Genomic DNA, 17,582 nt, shown 5'->3' with positions numbered 1-17,582 from the left:
CAAAAAAGACCCTATTCCCATTCGTCCAACGACATGCCTGAAAAGAATATAATTTGATGTTGTCCATACATGAAGACATATCAACATTTAATTGACTGGTTTCCGTGGGGAAAAATCAGTTAGGTAAATATATTTTCAATAACCACAAAAAAAGTAGAAATTCCGTATAAAATATAAAACGAACAATCAGGTTGCCCAAAATACTTGGCGTCACAAGGACCATGTTCCTTCAAAGCTGTGTATCCAAAAATTTGCCTGGAAAATTTATTCTTTCGAATAATTCTTAAATACATTTGTTGAAGCGTAAAATTGCCTATTTTTAATTGTTATCATTATGAAATATTAATTCATATGAAACTATTAGTTAAAGTTTTTAAACCCATTTCTGAATTTGTATTTCTTTAAGGCGATTATAACGTCCCTTCTTGGGTCTTTCCGGTTGCACGAGGACACCATCAGCCTCCGTGCTTGTATTTTGCTGACTTTTAACTTCATGATTGGATTTTTCAGAAACTCAATTTGATCATGGATTTGGCGACAAACAAAGTAGTTGACACTGGTTCAATGGAAGAAAATGATGGTGGCGACAGTTTTATAGTAGTCAAGTCTAAAAAGAGCCATAAGAGGAAACGCGATGCAGCTGATATGGACACTGAGGGACCTGTAGCAACCAAGAGGCCTCAGTTTCCACCAATTTCTCTCGATAAACTAAGGGTAATAAGAAACACATTGTTGTGCAGCTGTATCATAGGGGTTTAGGTGTATCTTTTCTATTCATAGGGGGCGGATCAAATGCGTAAAGTGGCCGTTCCGGCACACCGCTACACACCTCTCAAGGAGAACTGGCTAAAGATCTACACTCCCATCGTGGAAAATCTGCAACTTCAAATCAGATTCAACCTCAAAACACGCAATGTGGAGATTAAAGTGAGTGTTAGTTGTTCTGTTATGTGAATAATCGCTTTATGGTACCATTGACGGCCACTAGCGTACAATCCACTCTCACTGGGAGGGGCAGTTTAAAAGGACTGGACGTCAGTCACCGTCAATGGCAGCCCGTGAGTAGGGTGTAATTTGTTGAGCACAAAAATACGAGCAAACTCAAATGGGTGCAAGGCAATCTGATATAATGACGTGTCATTTTTCTTTCTTTTTCTGTCAGACTTGCAAAGACACACAAGACATTTCGTCACTCACCAAAGCAGCAGATTTTGTGAAAGCCTTCATTCTGGGCTTCCAGGTTGAAGTGAGTACGGTTACACAAGTAATCCTAAATCTGTACCATATTTGCCCGCATATAAGATGTATAAGCCGTTCCTTAAAATTGCCTTAAAATCATTGAATTTAACAATTTCTCGCAAATAAGCCACCCCCTGATTCAAAATTTTCACCTCAATATTCATGGTTTTAGTAGGGAATACAAAAGTGTTACTTTGAAGGGAAAATCTTAAGAAAAATCATCGCATGTGGTATTTCTGAGACAATGGATGAATCAAAAGGACATTATTAGGGGCACTGTCATTAGGACGTTAGTAAATCATCCAGTAATGGTTGTTTTCTTACTGCCAAACAGAAAATAACCAATAAATATTAAATTTTAAGTACCCAGCATCTACTGGTGAAAGATTATAGCAACGCTTGTAAGTCTTGTGCGCATATAGGCCGTACCCCTGATTCAGTCCCCAAATTTTTTTTTGTTACAAATACAGCTTATATGCGAGAAAATGTGGTATGTTCTCAACTTTTTACCAATTTATCTGACCCAAACATGTAGAGACTGTAGAAGAGTAAATAAAAGAAAAAATGAGTTTAAAAATACAACTAGAAGAACCACACGCAAATAATGGCACTGTTTCATGAGAACAAAAATATTATTAAAATCATGTAAACGTTGATTTTTAGTCCAAATGCATTTAAATTCGTTTGTAAATTAATGTAGATACTGAGATTGAGTTGGGATTAAAAAAAAAGATCAAATGTGTTACATTTTGCAAGGCAATCTTGAATTTAAAAAAATAACAAATGAGTAATGACAATTTTTATGTGTACTTGCTAGGATGCGCTAGCCCTTGTAAGGCTGGACGAACTCTTTCTGGAATCCTTTGACGTCACAGACGGTAAAACAGGCTTTGGGGACAATTTTCCCACTGAACAGAAGGACTCATGATCACTTTCTGTTTCTACTTTTTTGTTTGTTTGTTTTATTATTTTTTTGCAGTGAAACCGCTAAAGGGCGATCACTTGTCGCGAGCCATCGGCAGGATTGCCGGCAAAGGAGGAAAAACCAAATTCACCATTGAAAACGTCACCAAGACTCGCATTGTGCTGGCAGACACGTTAGTTACATCATTTAACTTGCAATTTTGGTGTACTTTTTAATTTTAACTGTAACATTTAGTTACTAGTTACATTAGAAAATTAATAACAAGTGACAATAGGTTCATGTGATGTTATTATATTCATAGAATTTTACACTAGATTATTTTTAAACAAATTCTATAGAATTATTTCAGTTTTAAATACCAAAATTTACAGGCTATAAACTGCAGGTCTCCACATTATTTTTGCAATAAATACACCCAACGAAATGTAGCTCTTTAGTCTGTAAAAGTGTTGTAAATTGATGTTGTCTGGCTTCTACAGGAAAGTGCACATTTTGGGTTCCTTTCAAAACATTAAGATGGCCCGCACAGCTATATGTAACCTCATCTTAGGTGAGAAACTTCATATTTTTTGTTTCATTCTTCAATGTAGTATTCTTTTCTTAAACACATTGTTTCCCCTTAACAGGAAGTCCACCGTCCAAAGTGTACGGCAACATCCGAGCGGTTGCCAGTAGGGCTGCGGAAAGATTCTGAACTGGTTGCTGTTTATTCAACACTTTGGCAATTCCTCATGATATAATCATCATGGACTTGATCTCAGATGAGGAATGCATGTCATAAAAATTTTGTTCCGTGTACTGTATATATATAAAGATCAATGGAGTCAATTTTGTTTACTTTTTGGCCATCTTCTGGTCTTTAGTTACTAAAGAATTCAAAATTCTAATTTAAATTGTATTTTTTTTTCATCTCACTATTTTAAATCATGTTTATTATCTGCTAAGGTTTTGGTTAAAAAAAGGAACAAAATCAAAATTGTTTTTCTGGTGATGTAAGAACTATAAATAGAGAAAAATGGAACAGTTTCTTTTATTTAAATGTGAATTAATTTTCCTATAGCTCAAGTTTCCAACAGTCGTACAGCATAAGTTGCAGCATGCACAAAAACAGAAGAAAAACATATAAATATATATTTGAAATCCCCCAATACATACAAGAGAAATCTCCAAAACTGCAATTCCCAATTCATGTAATGGTATCTACATAAACAAGTGCATTTAACCATTATGTACCTTAAAAAAATCTAAAAGCTTGTGGCAGTTAATATGACACCAGGATCCTGCACTTCAGTTCATGTGGAGACTAATCATTTGGCAACATCTAGACGGTGTAGAACTCAAATAGTTTCTAGTCACATCAGTCCAAAGTGTAAACAAGACAGGCTCTCCCAAACGTCTTCATGCACAAAAGAAAAGGAAATTTGTATCATGCTTGATCCAGTTTATAGTAATTCTCCAGTTTTGGGAAATTGGGAGATGTACAGTGTAACACCTAAAAATAATGTACTTTCATTAGTTCCTTTTTTAAAATAATTTTCTTTCCAGGCTAGCCTAAGAAAACAAAATAGCCTAAAAGGAAAGTTTGACATTTCCAAGTTATCAAAAAAAAATAGTTCACAGCTCATCTTTTAATGGCAGAAAAAAATTGGAAGATTCAAGTGTTTTTCTATAAAATACATTTTCTGCAATAAAAAAAACAATAAATTGGAGGGTGTCAAGGTCCAGTGAGCAACAAATAAACTAAAATAAGGGTTATCAATGTTTTGCCCAAAATAATTTTGAACAAAATGACTTAATGAAACAATAAAAATGAAGATCATCTGGTAGATGCTCTCGTTGTTCCTGGGTTTATTTTAAAGTCAAACCTCACCCCCCAAACAAACAAAAAATATGGGTCTAAATCAAAATGGTTTAATATTTAAGGAATGATTAAATGGATGTTCATATTCAGAAACTGCATAAATTAGTTTTTTCCCTTTAATTTTGAACACTTTCTTTTACGAGACTCTTATTACTACTAAAATACCATCAAATGAATACTAAATTGACTGCCATTGACAGCAATAGATACCCACCCAATCCATTTAAATTGGGATACCGACAGTGTCAGCGTCCATGACCCCAAATCTATTGCCATCAATGGGAGATGATTTAACTTACTACTGTTACTATACAAGTGTTCTTTAAGAAACATCATTTGAAAATAAAACTACTACATTTCTTATTCCAGCACTGTCAAGCGACAACAAAATCAAATGGAAGGCTTTTTCTTCTCAAATATTTGGAAAATACATTTAGGGTAATTAAGTGGATATGTTTGCTTGGCACGTCATACCTGACCAACTGGTTGTACTGCAAGTCAAGTGTAAATGAACGTATACATACTTTACTCACATATAAAAGATAAAGACGAAATAAATATTTTTTTAAAAAGGGGGGGTTCTCTCCGTCGGTCTCCTCGTCTTTCAGTCTTGTTCGATATTTCGGGGAGCGGCACTCGCTCTTCATGAAACACTTGAGCGGGGCCCTTGGCGATGGAAAATCTGCCCATGGAACACTGAGGCGCTTTTTGACATATGGTCGTCGACGGCAGGGTAAGCGAAAGCGTGCGTGGAGGAGAACTCGGGAGGGCAGAGGTACGCTCACACATCCACCACCATCTTTTTATGGATGTCCAGACCCCCGACCACCTGAGGAGGGAAAGAAAGCAAGTTACCCTGGAGGTAGAGCTACAACAATCGATTAAATCAAATAATTTGAATAGAAGCTTCAAGTTCAACTTGATTTTTCCAAGGTTAGCGCGCTGTAAGCGAACAAGAGCCAGCTTGTGAAGGATAGGGGCCGGATGGGGAAACGGCGCACTCCAGGCGGACTAAATGGGGTATTTGCCACCGGCAGAGTTTGAGTTAGACCGTCTGACCAAAAGCCCCCTTTGTTTTTCATCTTTTTCTAGCACCATGGAGGTCTGGCTGGTGATAAGTTCCTGATTCGTGTGCCGGCAACCCTTGTTCATCACGGACTTCTAACATCTTCATTCTTGAACATTTCTGAGTCTGTGTAACATATTTTTTAGGTTTTGTGGTTACGTGGTTATGTGTACATATGGTTACTCGGCTGCTCCTCGCAATTCCACCCCACTGGAGAATATCTGCATTTCTTATTCATTTTCTCATTTCATTTTCTGAATTGCTTTATCCTCACTAAGGCCACGGGGGGTGCTGGAGCCTATCTCAGCTGACTTCGGGCCAGAGGCGGGGGACACCCTGAATTGGTGGCCAGCCAATCACAGGGCACAAGGAGACAAACAACCATTCACGCTCACATTCATACCTAGGGGGAATTTAGAGTGTCCAATCAGCCTAACATGCATGTTTTTGGAATGTGGGAGGAAACTGGGGTACCCAGAGAAAACCCACACAAGGCCGGGAGAACATGCAAACTCCACACAGGTCGACCGACCTGGATTTGAACCCAGGACCCTAAAGCTGTGAGGCCGACGCACTAACCACTCACGCCTAAAGTACTTTAAATGTAAATTCTCTAATTCATTCCAGTCTTCAAAAACACTACCAACTAAACCCTTTAAAAATAATTAAATTTTGTATAAAAGATGTAAGAAACACAAAAACGAGAGAAAATGATAACAATATAATAAAGATGTAAATGTAAGAATGATGTTGTTGTTTACACAGCCAATGCAGCAATACAGTGGAGTGTAGGGAGGTTGTCAACCAGAATGCAACGTTACTGTAACGATTTCAAAATAATATAACAGATACAGGAAATCCATTTACTCCTTGGGGGATTTCATGGACCTTGTTCTCGTATATTGCAACAGTCATTTGCATATCAAAGTGTTTCGCAACCTGAAAATGTTGTATGTAGAAGAATTTGTAAGTAGAGGTACGACCGTAGTTTATTGCAGTGTGTAATTTATTAATTGAGCAGCCCGGTGAACGAGTGGTTAGCCTCACAGTTCTGAGATCAAAGGTTCAAACCCACGTTTGTGACTTCTTGTGTGAAGTTTGCATGTTTTCCCTGGGCTTGCCTGGGTTTTGGGGTGATGCACCTTGTATATCCTATATTGGTCCATTGCGTGATAGAAATAAGGCAATTAATATGCAAGCCGAAACACTTGTTTCTTTGTTTCACATCTCAACATTATTCTGCAACACATTAAATGTTCAAATGATTAATCTAATGAATTGGTCGTAAATAGATAAATTAATCAATTACTTAAATGATCGATGGCTACAGCCCTAGTGTTTAGTAGGGTACTCGGACGTTTCGTCGAAAGACCTTTGGTCCCCGGACGTTTGGTCCCCGGACGCTTGGTCCCCGGACGTTTGGTCGACCGGACGTTTGGTAGAACTGACGTTTGGTCGCCGGGTTCGCGAGTCCTGAGGTTTGAGTCACGAGACTTTCATTTGTTTAACCCTAACCCTATTCACTCAATGTTAAATAATAGTCATTAAATCCCTATTCACCCAATGTTAAAATCTATCAATTGCATGCGAACCCGTTCTACCAAACGTCCGGTCGACCAAACGTCCGGTCGACCAACCGTCCGGTCGACCAAACGTCCGGTCGACCAAACGTCCGGGGACCAAACGTCTTTCGACGAAACGTCCGGTCACGGTTTAGTAGCAGAGTGGCGCCTCGTGGCTGAGACTCACCGCACAGAACTCCTCAAAGGATATCCTGCCATCACCATCCCTGTCGGCGTTGATGATCGTTTTGTCCACGATCTGCTGCAGCTGTGTGTCCTTTAGATTGTTTCCCACCATCATCTTCAGCACCTGGAACAGCTCGCCATTGGAGATGTAGCCATCCTTGTCCATGTCATAAATGCGGAAAGCAACTGCAAGTAACGGACAAACAGACTAACACTTTTCTTGTTCCAGAATGGGGAGCTCCCGATACAAATGATTATCTCACAATACGGTGAACAACCTATATTTTTACATGGATCAGGAAACAGGAAAAACAATCTCATTTCATCCTTCTGTGAATTGGAAGGAGTTTTTCATTAGTAGTCCTCCAACCTGCTTAAACTGGATGGGGTTCAGCGAATGAACGTTCCCACTTCAAACAGATTAATCCTCTATGGCTGTCAATGGCAGTTAATGAGTTAATTTTTGTTTCACTTCTTGTTGATTTTTTGGGCATTAAACTGTCACTTCCTGTTGAATTTTTTGGGCATTTACTAGTCAATTCTAGTGGATTTTAGGTTACTGAACAGAAAGTGGCTCGCAAATGTCCCATAATTAAAATGAAGAGGAAGTATCCCAAAAATGACCGAAAATGAAGAGGAAGTGACCTATAAATGACGGAAAATGAAGAGGAAGTGACCTATAAATGACGGAAAATGAAGAGGAAGTGACCTATAAATGACTGGAAAATGAAGAGGAAGTGACCTATAAATGACTGGAAAATGAAGAGGAAGTGACCTATAAATGACTGGAAAATGAAGAGGAAGTGACCTATAAATGACTGGAAAATGAAGAGGAAGTGACCTATAAATGACTGGAAAATGAAGAGGAAGTGACCTATAAATGACTGGAAAATGAAGAGGAAGTGACCTATAAATGACTGGAAAATGAAGAGGAAGTGACCTTTAAATTCCCCCAGTTAAAATTAATTGAACGTCTAGCACTGTCAGCAGCAGTCAATTAGTTAACAGAGGCGCTATTCTAGTAGAAAATATGGTTCCTTTTTAAATGATAAATATTGATACTCGGTGGGGGGCTTTTTAGGATAGAAAGTATCATGAAATAACACCATTTCGCTATATTGTCTTTGTAAATTTAAATGCCAGTGAAAAGGCGGGGTCAGGGGTCAACTTACATCGAAGCTTCTGCTCCTTGTCACCTTTGACACTGAACTGCGACACACCTTCGATGAACTCTATAACAGCAAAGAGTCAAAGGCCAAAACACATTTTATGTGAGACAATGAAAGTCCATGTATAAAGCAAGCACTCATTAGTCCTTATAACTTATATCCTGTATTTTTTTTTACTATCTTTTAAAGAATGAATACATTGACAGTCTGCCTTAGAGAGATTTATGTTTAAATTGTATTGAAATATATTTTTTAAAACATTTTTAACGCGAAACGTTTAATTATTCCTCTAGCTCGCAATCGAAAATAATTGAGAAGCACTGCACTGCAGTAATATAGTCTTTTCACTATTTATTTATTTTCCGTTCAAGTAATCCTCAAAATTTACGGGGGTGTCAGAACCTATACCAGGCAACTTTGGCATGAGGAAAGATAATTTTCTAAGTCCTTTTTGCTTGTTTATCATAATGAAATTTGCAATACTGCCACAATATTTGTATTTCACTTGTTAACATTTGAAAATGACTATTAAATTTGAATATTGGTAGTACGACTGTGTTGGAAAAATAAATGGCTTTAGTCTCATCTCATCTCATTTTCTGAACCGCTGTATTATCATTAGGGTCTCGGGGGGTGTTGGAGCCAATCCCAGCTGTCTCCGGGCCAGAGTCGGGGGACACCCTGAATCGGTGGCCAGCCAATCGCAGGGCACAAGGAGACGGACAACCATGCACACTCACACCCATACCTAGGGGCAATTTAGCATGTCCAATCAGCCTACCATGCATGTTTTTGGAACGTGGGAGGAAACCGGAGTACCCGGAGGAAACCCACCCAAATTCCACACAGGTGGACATGACCTGGATTTGAACCCAGGACCCCACAGTTATGAGGCCGACACGCTAAACCACTCACGCCACCGGGCCACCCGGTTTTAGTCTAGTAATAATATTTTCTTTCCACTAAAAATCTGAATATGCATAGTTTTTTGTTTTTTTTACACAGGAGTAAAGTTACTGGAGTTTGGATGATAAAATATGTTCTTGTGAGAATTGGGGCCCCTAGACCAAAAGATTTGTGCCTTAGTAAAAACAGAGCAACATCTGAATTTGTGGGCTCCACCTTTAAAGTCCACTTCTCCGTTGCCGTCTGTGTCAAATATGTCGATGACCCTCTGCACCAAAGGGTTTTGCTGCAACTCAGGCAGGGACATGAACTCCTCCACACTGAGGGAGCCCGAGTTATCCAGGTCTAACTTCTTGAAACGCTTCCCCAGACGTTTAATCTCATCTGGGTCGACTTAAACACAAAACAAGAAAGTTTAGTCACATTTGGTGAATAAATTTAATATCGAAGATAATACAATACCACAATATCGAAGATTTCAACGGATGTTTCAGAGACACTGCAAGTGAAACGTGTCCAATGCATTTGGACCAGGAGGCACCCCCGAGTTAGAATAGATTTTCTATAGCAGCAATTGACCTTTCGCAAACTCTTCGACCCACTTACCGTATTTACTCGGATATAAACCGCCCGGGCATATAAACTGCACCCTTAAAATTGCCTAAAATTGTTGAATTCTACAATTTTCTCACGGATATGCCGCCCACTGATTCACAATTTTCACCTCCATATTCATGGTTTTAATAGGGAGTACAAATGTGTTATTTTGAAGGGAAAATTTTAAGAAACATCATCCCACGTTGTATTTATGAGATACTGTATGAATCAAAAGCACATTATTAGGGTCAATATCATAAGGAAGTTAATATGCCTGTCTTTGTAAATGCAAAATATCAAATTATTCAATTTGGAAAAAAGAAATAACTATCTTGATGAGAACCTGATGCTTTTTAAAGATAGAAATTACAATTTTCTTACCAGAAGTTTAAGATCTTGTGGCGGCCAAATTGCTTCTAATGTCAATTTTTTTTTTTATGGTTCATACTACTGCAATAATTGTCACTTTCGAATAAGATATCAAAAGAAAAAAATCAAAGCGGAAGTTGTTTTATTTCATAATCACAGATGTACAATCATTTCCTTTCAAAAGGAAGTGATGTAAGTTCGTGTAGTTTCGTGCATGTCGTCTTTTTATGCCCATATGAGCCGTACCCTCGATTCAGTCATCATTTTTTTGTCCGACAAATGCGACTTATATTCGAGTAAATACGGTAGTTCTGATGTCAATACATTTCCTGTATCCGTAATTTTATTTGGAAATGGTCACAGTAGTGTTGCGTCTTGCTTAATAATCCCCCTACACTCCTCTGGCTGTCTGCCAACAACAACCCTCCATATTTTTTTTTCTTTTAGTTTTTTTGTGTGGTTAAAGCAACTCTGTTCTTTTTTTAAATTTATCGGTGTGAATGAAATGAAGAAGCGGGCCCTGTTATCCATCCATGACTGTTATGTCAAGGCATTACGTCTGTAACCCAGCTATTGTCATGGCGATAATGAAGCAAGGAAGCATTAAAAGTTAAAAGCAACGGCTCCTTGGCATGGCCTCTCTATGATTTCAAAAACGAGGTCATCACTGAACAACGAGATGGAGAGACTTTTACTCCTTTGGATAGAAGAGGAAGAAACTGCACAGAAAGTGACGGAGTCGATTATGTCTGGAAAAAGCAGCTATTTAATGCTGTTGTTTTGAATTCATAATTTGAAGTTGTTTAGATGTGTTTATGTGTTTGGGTGCTTGGGTCTGTGGCCTAATGTTAGCTTCCTTATTCTTTTGCACCTGCACAAATAGAAAATATTTTTTCATGCTTGATATTCATTTTATTACATTATTAAATCATTTTCTGATCATTTTTAGGGGTTTTGCACATCTTTCATACATAATTGGGACACTTTGATCATTTTTGAAGAGTTTAGTTGGTAGTGTGTTTGAGGAATTAAGAGTATTTACATAAAAAAATACTGCTCTATTTCTATGAGAAATCCAAGTTACGAAACAAGTTGTGGAAACACTTAACTTCGTAAGTAGGGGTAAAGCAACTTTCATAATCCAACTTTTCTTAGAGCAGCTTTAGCTTCCAATGTATATTCCCCTCTGAAATATTAAGCCCAGAGTCGTAAATAACACGTCTTTTTTTAAATGAGCCGAATAGTTGAAATATTGCAAAAATCAAAATCCTCGTTTTTGGCACGTTATTAAAACGCAAGATGCTTCAAATTTCAACTATGTCAAGGACATGACTTGGGGCATGTTGATACCACACTGTGTTCTGGTTTGATTTGAATATTTATTAAGCGTGTGTCACTGGGCAGTACGTTTTCATAATTTGATTCATAACAATCTAGTATAAATCAAAAACTCCATCAATCTGATTGCTAAGGTAACGTACAGCTTTCCTGCATGTGGCTGCAGGAACTCACCAAGGCAGTGTTATTTATAGCTGCTCCGTCAATAGAAACCCCTTCTGAACTCCCCTTCGCCACCCCGCTGGTGACTCACAGTCCCTAGGGAAACCCCAATGTCCGGGCAGAACGTCTAGATGGGTGGTGGTGATGCCGTCAAGCTCTTTGATCATACATGAACAGCATTCCAATTTGAGAGGGGAAATTCTTCATACATGAGTTTAAGGTGGAATGCTTCGAACCACGCCTCGAGTGTGAAACATAAGTGCCGAGAGTCACTCTTTATAGCACTTTACATTCAAAGGAATCCTAGTGTACTGACAGAGTTCCAATCTGTGTTGAGTTTTTATAACGATAAAGATCAATGCCAGCATGGCCCACAACCAGGCCTCAGAATGGACCATCTGCTTGTGGGAGTATGAGGACGGTCGCAATAAGGATGTCCCGGATTTCCCAACACATGCTCAGAAAATGGTTTGATCACATAATTTTCAGTAGTTTTCCAGTAAAAAAATATCAGGGTATTAAAATGTATTCATTCACTTTTATTTTTAAGTATTTACTAGTTGGCTGCCATTGGCAACGATAGACGTCCAATTTATTTTGACTGGAAGGGTTGACAGTGATCGAAGGAAACCCCAAAATTGGACTGGACATCTATCGCAGGCAATGGCAGTGAACCATGATCACTCAATGCTAGTGAATGAATTAAAGGCTACAAGCAGCAAAACAATCCAGAGGAACAAACGTCTCTACATATGAAATATTCAGGGCGACCCGCCGGATGAATGGTTAGCGTGTCAGTCAGCCTCACAGGTCTGAGGTCCTGGGTTCGGATCCAGGTCGGTCCACCTTGTGGAGTTTGCATGTTCTCCCAAGGCCTGCATGGGTTTTCTCCGCGTACTCTGGTTTCCTCCCACATTCCAAAAACATACATATGCATAGTAGGCAGATTAGACACTTCAAATTTCACTAGATATGAGTGTGAACGGTTCTCCGCCCGCTTGTGCCCTGCGATCAGCTGGCCACCAATTAAGGGTGTCCCCCGCCTCCAGACTGAAGTCAGCTGGGATAGGCTCAAGCACCCCCCCACGACCCTTGTGAGGATAAGCGGTTCAGAAAAAGAATGAATGAATGAAATATTCAGGTTACGAAACACGCAAATGGGAAGATATTCAAGTTATAAAATGCAAAATGTCAACTAAAAAAATCAAACCCAGGTGTTTCTGATTGTCTTGTCAACCCATGTCTGTCTATTTAAACCCTGTGTATTTGTCAGTCCTTGTCGGATCGTCGCTTGTGTGTCACTTGTATCGACCTGTATTTACCTTTGCTCTCCCCATGTCCAGTGCTCCTGGTCTCCCTGCGTCCTCCCTGCGTTTGGTTTTGTTCACTTGGTTTCTTAGTCCCTAGTTATTGCTGCCCTGCTTTTGGGTCCTACCACGCTACATACCCCGCACACATAACAGTATGTTTTGTCAGTTGCCAAAGGTTTCCACATCCCTAGTTATTTTTTCTATTTAAAAGAAAATCCTAAATGATTTTACAGTTCCTTTAATCACGTGTAATGGAGGTCATCATTTCCTGTCTGAGCTCAGCTCCACCGCCAATTAAAGCCCCACGTGATGTGCACCCGTTTTAGCTGCTTTTCTACTGTGTCCTTGTTCCAGTAACACTGAGATGAGATATTCTTGCAGTACTTCTCATCTCATTTTCTGAACCACTTTATCCTCATTAGGGTCGCGGGGGGTTCTGGAGCCTATCCCAGCTGACTTCGGGCCAGAGGCAGGTGACACCCTGAATCGCAGGGCACAAAGAGACAGACAACCATGCACACTCACACCCATACCTAGGGGCAATTTAGTGTCCAATCAGCCTACCATGCAAGTTGTTGGAATGTGGGAGGAAACCGGAGTAACCGGAAGAAACCCACGCAGGCCCGGGAGAACATGCAAACAAACTCCACACAGGTGGACGTGACCTGGATTTGAACCCAGGATCCCAGAGCTGTGAGGCCGACGCGCTAATCACTAGCTCCACCGGGCCACACTCATTTCAGTAATTGAATAAGCAATGTATACGTCACGTAGTAACTTTTCTATGATTTTTTTTTTTTTAAATGACGGCAATACTTACAATGCGTGCACATTTCCAGAGGGAAGCTGGCTTCATTTCCCTGAGGAGGGAAAAACAAGAATTTATTAATATTTACATTAGGCCTATGTACTCTTGAGTAATCCGTTGCACACTGTCACTAGAAGATGGATTTTCACATTTTGCATCCAACAAGCACAATAATCAAATATTAGTCTTTCTCCATGGAACCTACAGAAGCTTATTGTAGCCACCTTTAAAAATATATTTTTCGAAAGCCTTGGTCGTTTTTAAATGACCTTTTTGGGTTGTTTTTTGAATTAATAATGTTTTGAAACCTCCGTTTTTTTTAAATTAATTAATTTTCTTGGCTTGTTTTTTGAATACTTTTTTTTCTCGTTTTTTAAATTATTTTTTTCCCTCTGTTTTTCCAATTTGAATTCTGGGGTTGTTTTTTGAATAAATTTTGAATTAAAAAATGAGTCATTTGAAGAACAAAGAAGGAAAATAATTAATTAAAAAAACCAACCCGAGGAAAAAAAATGTTTGAAAAACAAAGAAGAAAAAATGCATTAAAAAAACAACCCCAGCAAATTAATTATATTGAAAAACTGAGGTTTCAAAAAATATCTAATTGAAAAAACACCCCCAAAAATAAATTAATTTGAAAAAAGGCCAGGGCTTTTTTTTATTTTTAATGTTAATGCAATAAGCTTTCATACTATCCCATGCTGTTTGTGAAAAACGATTTGAGATTTTTGTGTTCTTTCTATAAGGTCCTAAAAGCCCAGTCTAAAAGAAAAGTTGAATAAAAAAATATATATATATTAAAAAAAAAACTCTCTGAAGTTCCAGTAAAACTCAACTGACATCCAGGCTCTCTCCTGGTATTTTAAATTTCAGCCTTCCCTCGAAGTCTTAGAGGGAAAATAAAGAGTGTTCAATACAGTGATTCCTCAAATTTTGCGGATAATGTTGACCAGACATGACTGCGATAATTGAAAAACCGCCAAGTGGGATTAACGCTATTATTAGTAGCATACTGTGTGGGACACAGCCAATGGGAGCAACTCTACCAATTTAAAAATAAAATATAGGACACCAAGTGTATCTATATTTTGGGGAATGTTTGAATTTCTGACATTTCTCAGAGACAAAATTTTCCGAGAGGGCAGCCCGGTGGCGCGAGTGGTTAGCATGTCGGCCTCATAGCTCTGGGGTCCTGGGTTCAAATCCAGGTCATGTCCATCTGTGTGGAGTTTGCATGTTTCCCCCGGGCCTGCATGGGTTTCCTCCGGGTGCTCCGGTTTCCTCCCACATTCCAAGAACATGCATGGTAGGCTGATTGCACACTGTAAATTGCCCCTATGTATGGGTGTGCGTGCATGGTTTTCCGTCTCCTTGTGCCCTACGATTGGCTGGCCACCGATTCAGGGTGTCCCCCGCCTCTGGCCCAGAATCAGTTGGGATAGGCTCCAGCACCCCCCACGACCTTAATGAGGATAAAGGGGTTCAGAAAATGAATGAATAAAAGCATTGGTATCAGAATGGCACCGGATCGGTATAGGCAAAACATATCTTGAAAAAAACGGATTCGATCGGAAGACAAAAAAAAGTCATTATCGGGATTTCCCTACTTGTAATAGGAGCTGCATTTAGGGGACAAAATGTAAATACTTGCTAACAAAATATGAAAGCCGACTGAGGTGCAAAAAGATGTCCAATCCATTGGAACTGAGAAGATAGTCTGCTAGCCCCTCCCGGTTCAAATGGATATGTACGATTATTCACGTCAATTGCACTGAAACATGATTATTTACTGCCATCCCTCCTAGTTAAAACAGATTGGTTGTTCCTTTTCTTTCTTTCTTTTTTAATTTAATTCAAATTAAACTAAATTTGGCAGCACAAGATGCTATCGTGTGGTCTACCATGAGAGCTTCTTCATGAAATTACATTGTTGCAAATGTCAACATCGACAACAAAACACACCAAGTGCCACATTTAGCACTAAAACACACGGCGTTACAGTCCACTGGGTGATTTTGCAGCGTGAATTTATGCCACGAAAACCACTTTACCCGTAAACGTAAGGGTGAACAACAAGACATTAAGTGGCAGAGGATCAAAAGACGCGAATGTGGGCCAAAGGCTTTCCGGCTGCTGACAGTCTAGCCCCCTCCAGTTCCCCCTCCCCGGGGGTATTACACACAGGGCGCGGACAAGGAGCCACAAAAGTAGGCGAGAAAATCGAGTTCCCCCATTACCATTCAACAAAACTAGCCAAATATTATGTAAAATGGCGCATTTCATCGACCGGGTAAAGCGCGGGAGAAAACGGGAGTTGTTTTTACCATGGTTCTGCGCAGATGAGGAAATCTAGCCGATGCGTGGAAGACAGTGGAAGGAGAGCTCTGAATGCCGCCGCGGTGAGACCACTCAAACGGGATAGAGGGGGATCACGTCTCGGCGTTTTACTCAGTTTTGGGGGCTCAACAGCCTCGCTCACCGACGCGTTGACTGCAGAGGAGAAACAGGGAGGGAGAGCCAATAAGCGGAACAGGAGGAGGAGGAGGCGGAGTCAATAGACAACCAAAAGGGAGAGCCACGGCGTAATATACAGTAATCCCTCAAATATCGCGGTTTCAACTATCGCGGTTTCACTACATGGCGGGTTTTTTGTCAATTCAGTCAAAAGCCTTTATTGTCATTATACAACAAATGTGTATAACGAAATTAGTGTTTTTTTAAATTAAAATAAGAAGTTATTTAAAAAAAAATTAAGTTCATAAAAATGTGAAAATCCACGCTGAAACTCGCAAGCGGAAGCCACTCCCCTGTCTTCCGCTTGCTACTAGGACTCAGCACTGACATTTTTTTTAAGTTCATAAAAATGTGAAAATCCACGCTAAAACTCGTAAGCGGAAGCCACTCCCTTTCTTCCGCTTGCTACAAGAACTCAGCACTGGAAAAAAAAAGGTACTTATATTAGGGGTGATCCGACTTTGCAGTTTTTCGTTTGTCACCGCCATGTCTGGACTACAAAAACCATGATATTTGAGGGATTACTGTATACTTGTATACTATTTTTTTTACAGTTGATTAATCAGATAGCCTCCAACTCCTTTAAAATTAAGGACTTTTACCAAACCAGAAGAGAATTAGTGCCTCTGAGTCTCACTTTAAACTCAAAATTCTTAGAATAACATTTGATTTTGGAGATTAGGGCCACTGAAAAAATAAAACGAGGCCAAGATTCTGAGAATAGAATTAGAATTCCCAAGTCAAAGTCAGAATTCTGAGAACAAAATCAGAACTCAGAGAATAAAAGTTAAAATCTTGCCCACACTTTTTTTCTTCAGTGGTTCTAATCCTATTCCATAAAAAGATAATTACTAAATCACAATACAATTTTAAATATGATCACTTATGTATATTTTATGAAATAATTTGAATGAATTGGAAATAAACTTCACACGCATTGTGGTTAGTCTATACCAACAGATGCTGGTATTTTATTTAGATCCGATTTTTATTCGTCTATAAATGATGCATTCTGTTTTAGAGTTGTAATTTTGCAAAGTATGTTTAATAACTGGGCATATTCTTATGAGTGATTTCTTACCTGAATAAGATGATGATATTGATATAGATAGCATGCACTATATGAAAAGATATTTAGATTTTTTTTCAATTTTGTTTATTGTTGGTACTGTCTACTGTTAATTTATGTAATTAAGAGTTTTTTATCATGAGTTGGCTGTGACGAATATAAATGTATGCATTACCGTAATAAAATTATTTTTCCCAGATACAATTAATGCCTTACTGTTGTGAAAAAAGTAAAAGTATAATATTATAGATTTTCAATACCTTCTTGCGTGCCATTTCTGATCCTTTTTTTTTTTTACTTACTGTACTTGAAAAGTTCTTTGCCCTCCTGAAATTAAGGATTGATTCACTAAGAATCCACTAATAGGTCAAAGTTCACTAAAACAGGCTAATTCCTTGCTGGCTTTCTAAACATCCTGTTTAATTTTAAGTGGCTTTAAAGAGGAAGCCAAGATGGCGGAAGGGAATCACACAAACTAAAAGGAACTCTACTGCAGGACTA

General features: G+C 38.9%; 2 protein-coding genes across 2 annotated transcripts; one reads left to right on the top strand and one right to left on the bottom strand.

Annotated features, from left to right (window-relative positions):
• Positions 1-416: 416 nt before the first annotated feature.
• pno1 (partner of NOB1 homolog) lies at positions 417-2,992 on the top strand. Its single transcript, XM_077612677.1, has 7 exons — positions 417-714; positions 781-927; positions 1,163-1,246; positions 2,057-2,117; positions 2,219-2,336; positions 2,644-2,714; positions 2,791-2,992. Exons 1-7 carry the CDS (start codon positions 526-528, stop codon positions 2,856-2,858), a joined length of 738 nt encoding a protein of 245 aa, XP_077468803.1. The 5' UTR covers positions 417-525; the 3' UTR covers positions 2,859-2,992.
• Positions 2,993-3,178: 186 nt separating this feature from the next.
• Positions 3,179-16,015, bottom strand: LOC144084349 (calcineurin subunit B type 1-like). Its single transcript, XM_077612678.1, has 6 exons — positions 15,823-16,015; positions 13,511-13,550; positions 9,131-9,307; positions 8,012-8,071; positions 6,841-7,025; positions 3,179-4,854 (listed from the first exon to the last, which is right to left on the bottom strand). Exons 1-6 carry the CDS (start codon positions 15,823-15,825, stop codon positions 4,807-4,809), a joined length of 513 nt encoding a protein of 170 aa, XP_077468804.1. The 5' UTR covers positions 15,826-16,015; the 3' UTR covers positions 3,179-4,806.
• Positions 16,016-17,582: the final 1,567 nt, after the last annotated feature.

This window comes from Stigmatopora argus, chromosome 11 (assembly GCF_051989625.1).
Source record: "Stigmatopora argus isolate UIUO_Sarg chromosome 11, RoL_Sarg_1.0, whole genome shotgun sequence".
Classification (NCBI taxonomy): domain Eukaryota; kingdom Metazoa; phylum Chordata; class Actinopteri; order Syngnathiformes; family Syngnathidae; genus Stigmatopora; species Stigmatopora argus.
This window is presented reverse-complemented; position numbering and strand designations above follow the sequence as displayed.